This window comes from Schistocerca cancellata, chromosome 1 (assembly GCF_023864275.1).
Source record: "Schistocerca cancellata isolate TAMUIC-IGC-003103 chromosome 1, iqSchCanc2.1, whole genome shotgun sequence".
Taxonomy (NCBI): Eukaryota; Metazoa; Arthropoda; class Insecta; order Orthoptera; family Acrididae; genus Schistocerca; species Schistocerca cancellata.
In genome coordinates this window covers 470980967-470987572 of record NC_064626.1, presented here as the reverse complement: position 1 = coordinate 470987572, position 6606 = coordinate 470980967, and the positions used below count along the sequence as shown (strand labels likewise).

At 41.5% G+C, this 6606-nt stretch overlaps 1 protein-coding gene across 1 annotated transcript; it reads right to left on the bottom strand.

Moving 5' to 3' along the window:
• Positions 1-222: 222 nt before the first annotated feature.
• On the bottom strand, positions 223-1965 carry LOC126161666 (uncharacterized). Its single transcript, XM_049917665.1, has 2 exons — positions 1838-1965; positions 223-1105 (listed from the first exon to the last, which is right to left on the bottom strand). The coding sequence occupies exons 1-2, from the start codon at positions 1951-1953 to the stop codon at positions 244-246; spliced, it is 978 nt and encodes a 325-aa protein (XP_049773622.1). The 5' UTR covers positions 1954-1965; the 3' UTR covers positions 223-243.
• Positions 1966-6606: the final 4641 nt, after the last annotated feature.

Below are 6606 nucleotides of genomic sequence, written 5' to 3'. Positions count from 1 at the left end.
GACATTAACTTGTGTCCATCAATTTGGTATCAGAATTTCGGCTAGTATGACAGTATTGATGCAGTTTCCAGATTATGGAACGAAGTAACCAAGGAGTGTGTTTCAGATAGTACGCACAAATATAAATTATTTTCCTTTATAATTTTATTTGTTTTATTTACAGTGAAATGAGATACAAAAAAATACAGTAAATAGCAAAGTAATTTCAATTCCAAAATTTATTTGAGAGGTTTTTTAATTATTTTAAGTTGCATTTTTAACGAAATATTCAACAAAAGTGTTCCTGACAGTTTTCGAACGTAATGTGGAATTTCTGTTGAATGTGGCACCAGCTGTCTGCATATCAGCATTGTTACAAAACTTTTCAGCTTCAACATTGCATCCTTCTCTGTCAATGACAATATTATGAAGTAGACAAATGCACTTGACTATGTGATCAGCTACGTCAACGGATGTTTCAATTTCCTTCCTCAGTAGTCTCCATTTATTGGTCATTATACCAAATGCACATTCAACAACTTTTCTTGCTCTGGAATGCATATCATTGTATAGAATCTTCTCGTTGTCCAAATTTCTGCGAGGAAAAGGTCTCATCAAATTCTCTAATAAGGGGTAAGCTTCATCTCCCAAAATGACGTACGGTAGTTCCTGACACATTCCTTCAAGTCTTGTTGGTGGCGGTAATAACAGCTCCCCATTTGTAAGTTTCTTATATAACATACTTTCTTTAAACACGCCTGCATCAGACTGTTTACCGTAGGCACCAACATCCACAGCTATAAATTTGTAATTTGCATCAGCAACTGCTTGGAGTACAATCGAATAATACTGTTTGTAATTGTAAAACATGCTGCCAGAAAGTTTAGGACATTGGACACGTATGTGCTTCCCGTCTATACATCCAACACAGTTTGGAAATCCCCATCTCGTATGCATTTCACTGGCAATTTCTTTAAATCGAGAAACAGTTGGCGTTGGTAAATGAATGGGGGCAAGTGACTCCCATATGGCCATACAAACGTCTTTCACCAACACTGATACGGTGGACACTCCTAATCGGAATGACGATGCTAGTGCATGAAAGGAGATGCCAGTGGACAGATACCTGAGAAAAAAAATCGTAAAATGTGTTACTCAAGTGTGGTGTTGGGCGAAGTTTTTACAGTTTTGTTTGCACAGTAGATATTTACTTAGTCCATGTCATTTCATAGTTATACAACAATAAATAATTAAAGAGACATTTTCTTGCATCCTTCTATATTCTTTCAATTAAAATAATGAAATCGAAATGCAAAGACCTGAGAGACAGTTACAGAGAATAACTTGTATAACTTGGCAAAATAAGGTCATGTGATCCAGGGAATAGTATATTAAAATGCAATTCCACTCGGGCTTTGTTCTGTCATATGATTTTCCTAAGTTCCAAGAGCTATGCACAGTTCCTTACCAGTGGAAATAGAACCACTGAGTCAAAGGGCATATCAGTCTGTCTATCTTACAAGGTAATGAAAAGAATTCTGTGAGGTCATCAGTGGCTCCACATGATGAACCATCACCACTGCCAAGCGCTGCATCATGAAGAAAAACGAAGAAAAAGTTGGAAAATTCTGAAGGAGTGTATCTGCGATTCTTCGTTGAAGGCACAGCAAGACATTACCCAAAATGACGAAGCTAATTACTTACTGATGATTCTCAGGAGTCCCATAAACTCTCTTCCCCTCAGAGGTAAGCGTTTGTGAAATTTAAAATACAAAAGCATGACTACAATTAATTGGAGGTAGTGAATGCTGCACAAAGTTCTACTGCAAACCAAAAAGTGTGTACTAACGAATCTTACCTTATCGTTATACACAATTTTTCTTCTGCTGTTATACTTCTGCGAAAATTTGTGTTCTGTTTCGAAATTTTGTCTTGAATGTTCTGCAGCACATACTGAAATGTATTATGATTCATTCTGTAATATGAATAAAATTTTTCAGGATAGTTTTTAAGTTCTTCATGTAAACAAAAAAACTCTCCTAAATGTCTGTCGCTATTTATGGGATGAATCCATAACTTCCTAGTTCTTCTGTACTTCAAAACTCGACGAGTAACTGCAGAGTCAAAACAATACCAATAAAAGAGTGAAGACATTGTTCTACACGCCAGCACACACTAGCCAAAGGCGAGCAACTGTTGACTGCAGCTGCGTTTTCTAGTGACTTGCTTCTCAGCTGTCGAAGGGTGGGGATTTTTTTAAATTTATTTATTTGGCCTTCGGCAACTAGCAGCCATTTAGCCAAAGAGTAGGGATTACCTTGACGGTGCAGCGCAGCCCGCCAAGGAAGGAAAAAAATAATGAAGAACAATGAAACGCACGTCTGTGTCGATCTACAGTAGTTTCATTAACTCTCCATTATTTTTTTTTCTGTCAAAGTAGACAACGAGACTACAGAATTGCGCTTCAGTTTCTGCAGTAAACGTATCACAAATCTCCAGTTTGTTTTTGTGATTAGTTTTACACCACTGATCACTAGTAATTAGTTTTTTTCTGTCCTGCATTATATGACTACATTAAACCAAGCTGTAACCGCTCGAACTCCGTGGCTTGCGGACGCGGCACTGACGCCACTGAATATCTCGCATTACTTGTGACCAGAGACAGATATCAGTGTCATTATCATTTCAAAAACTTTTTGGTACTTTTAGCTACATTTCATACGCAACAATGTATGGTCTAAAACGGATCTAACAGTAAGCTACCCGCTACATAACTTTTTCACTACAAGATCTGTAAATCAAGTGCACAACGTTGACAAATAGCATCATTTAACAATGACTGTTAAGACATACGAAAAGATAAATGATTCAATACGAAGCTAAGATGTTACACTAGCACGTGTACAAAAATCAGATTTTTTAGCCGCATAATTTCTTCAAAATCGGCTGGGAAGCGTTACGAAACTAAGAAATCACGCGAAACGAAAAGTAGACTTTTTCTTTTTTCACGACGTAAGTAACGCTTTTAAGGAAAAAATGAGTTCATAAAACGATGTGGCGCAGTCTTATATACCTCTAAGAATTTTTAGAACATGAAAATCGGAGAAGTGGATTTTCCCCCATTCCGCCGACCCGGCTCGGCGCGGCGCGCAGTGTGAATGCCCTACACGTCGGCCTGAGCTGGCTAGGCACGAGCCGAGACAGTACGCGTCAGCCCGGCCCGGCCCGGCCGGCAGTGTGAACGCAGCCTAAGTCTCTCAAATATCTTGAGCAAAATAAACTACTCAGAAACTGCTAATATCACAAGCCCTATATTTCCTCTAAATGGTATACAACGCTTTCAAGACTGGCTCAACAACCTTCAAGGTGCAGCCCAGTGTGTTTTGTACTAACGTGCAATACCACTATGATAGCTCTGTGCACTGGTTGACTACGTTTAATGGTGACTGCGAGCCTATAGGGCGGAATCAACTGCAATTATACTAGTAGTCAATGCAATGCCTATCGTGGACGCTGATGTCCTACTGTAGCTGCAGACTCTAGATCATACACAGCACAGTATTCAGAATCTAAGTCCCTATCTCAGAGCTACTGAACTTTGCGACCGTCCGCTTTCACGGCACAACACGCTCTCCCCCTGTCGCTCTCTGCATGATGCTCTTGCGACAATCTTGCCGCCAAACTCTAATCAGCCAATCCAGACGCTGCAAAGGCCTCCCGCATCTCCCTCGCGGAGTGATACAATGTCTCCACCTATCCAAAAATTTCTCTGTCCAAACAGTGGGCGTTGACCCTCAGCTTTTCCCGCACTTTCTTATGAACTGCCAAACCGGAGCTCAGCCCGTTTGCCACTAAAACAGCGCGCGACCGGGCGGCGCCAGCGCGTACGTTGGACGCTCTCTGTCTGCTCGACATTTCCCCTCTCTCTCTCACCTGGCACTCGGCGGCATTCCTTTTGATGCTTGCAGGTCAGCGGCCGCATCCCCTGGGACCCCCGGCCCCTGCAAAATGCTCTTCAGGCGCTCACTGGCCTTCGCCTCCTCGCCTCCACTGGCAAATCCACTTTGCTTACACCTATAGCATGCACCTAAATATTATCATTACCAAAGCATGTGTCTAATCATCACGTATCTCTCTTTCTAATGCACCTAATAAGATTAATTAACCATTATATGGGTTTATTTACTCTAAATATGCAGAATAATCTGCGAAAAGAATGTCACAAATGAAAGCCACCTTTCACTATTACAACGCAACTGAACTCATCTGGGCTCAAATAAAAGCAGATGTGGCAGAGAGAAATGAAACCTTTACTTCACGTGACCCAGAGAGGCCGGTAAATGATGCTGTCACACGAATAACGCCAGAGAATTGGAAGAACTTCATGAACCACGTGTGGAAAGAGATTACTAGGTGAAACATAGAAGAAGGAGTAAGAGATGAATCGGTTCATAATATTTTAATTTGTTTATCAGTCGATGAGGACAGCAGCAGCGAAGATACCGAAGACTATGTGTTGTGGAGAGAGACGACCATCCAGATGACGATGATCTTGGGGTTTCCATTCTTCCGCACAAAAAACAGAGGTAACGTCCTTATTTGATATTTTACACGTAACATTTGTGCCGTTTGCTTTACCTCTTTAATGTTGAAAATCTCATTGTGTGTAATTTTTATTTTGACTGGAACCACAGGCATGGTAATTTTTTTAATGGTGTTAGCGCCGTTTGACTTCAATAATTTTTATTTTATCGTTATACGATTCAGAGATCAGCCATAGGCCATTTGCAAGTACATTAACTTATTTATACGTGAAAAGATATCAGACTGGTATGAAATATGGAGAAATCTGAACCGTGTAACAATAAAATATAAATTGTTGCAGTCAGATAACTGCAACATCATTAAAGAAAATGTTTATGTGTGTGTTTGTGTAATGTGACAAACACTGGTAGCGCATGTGAAAAAATACTCCATCAAGGAACACACCGGTCAGCAGAATGCTGCTCCTACAGGAATGCTGCAATGAATGACGCGGCATTGTTAGGTTCTGAAGGAGCCGAGTGTTGTCGCGAGCCGAACGGAGGGGCGGGAAGGTCTGTCACGCTTCCCTCCCCTCCGCTGGCTCACTGCCTCACGGTGTGGAATACTGGCAACTGCGCTGGCAGCTGTCACAGCTCACCTCTTGACGTACGGAATATATTCACTCATTTTTGTTGTACATACATCCTACTGAGAAACGGAAAAATATTCAATTGTTTTAGTGTGGCACCTTCATCTCTCTTCTTAACTATCCCTGTAAGCAGCTGGCGTTCTGCTTTTCATATCCCGGCAGCGATAAGTTCCAGCAAGCTGTTCGGTCAAGTCTTCCCACCCTGTTGCCATTTTGACATTTTCTCTTCATATGGTCGACAATACAATTGGTAACATGATATTACCCATCACAGTCTTACAGGATCTTCCCCACGCATTTGTGTTTAGTTGCTGATTCACGTACCTGTCTTGTTGCTCGAATCCAATCTGCTGTAATATTCTTTGCCAGACTGTTGCAGATGCCTGTAGCTTTGAAGGTGTATGGCTCATTTTTACAAACCGCTCTATGTTAGTTCCTTTATATGAATGAACCATTCTTCTTAGTGTTCTGATCGTCTCTCCATCGAGGACCGCAGACTTAAATGGACACTGATTATTCTTGTGTGTCCTGAATGGCTTTCCGTACCTCAATGGATTTCTCGTCTTCAACGTAACTCTCACCGCCAAGAAAAGCTTTTTTTAAATTCAATCTGAGCAAGTTCTGCTTGCTTACTCTGACATTGCAAGTAAATCAGTTTCTGTGAACGAAACTGACTCGTACCTGTATTTCGATCCGGAACACTGGAGTTAGGATGTGATTTATAGTCATATTATCTGGGAGAGTTCAAGAAATCACATCACCAACAACGACAGTTACTCAAAGTTTCAGATGCTCTAGTTTGGTTCGTATAGAGTGACGGGAATAAAGATCGCAACGTCAATGGGGAGTTGTGCGACATAAACGAAAGACGTATTTCTACATCTGAAAGATGATTTCTATTCAAATTTCGCTCCAGTCACTTAAGTGGCGTTAGTAGTGCTAGTAGTGCTATGAGGACGCATATCAGATCTGGTTTAAATACAAAAAGTAACGGTCGTGAGCGTTAGTTACCTTAGAGAGTGGACATGGTGAGTTGATGTTAGTAAAGAATGTCTTTAAAGCGTCAAAGACGCCGTTATCAACAGCTCATTGAGTTTGAATGAGATCGTGTAATAGTGCGACGAGATGCTGGATGTTCCTCCTATCAGACTGCAGAAAGACATTGTACACTATTGCTGGCCGCCGTTCTCACAAGAACGCACAGTTGAAGAGAGACCGGGCTCCGTACGGCCGTGTGGCATTACTAAAACCGGAGACCTTGGTGTTCGGCTACGGCTCGGGAGCCTCGTGCTGTATCCTCAGTAGCAATCTGAACAGCAGTTGGCACAGCAGCAAGACAACGAAATGTTACAAATGGATTACTTGAAGGACACCTCCAAACCACACGCTCTGTAGCGTGCTTTCGACTGATCCCAAACCATCGCCATTTGCGAATCCAGTGGTGTCAAGCGAGA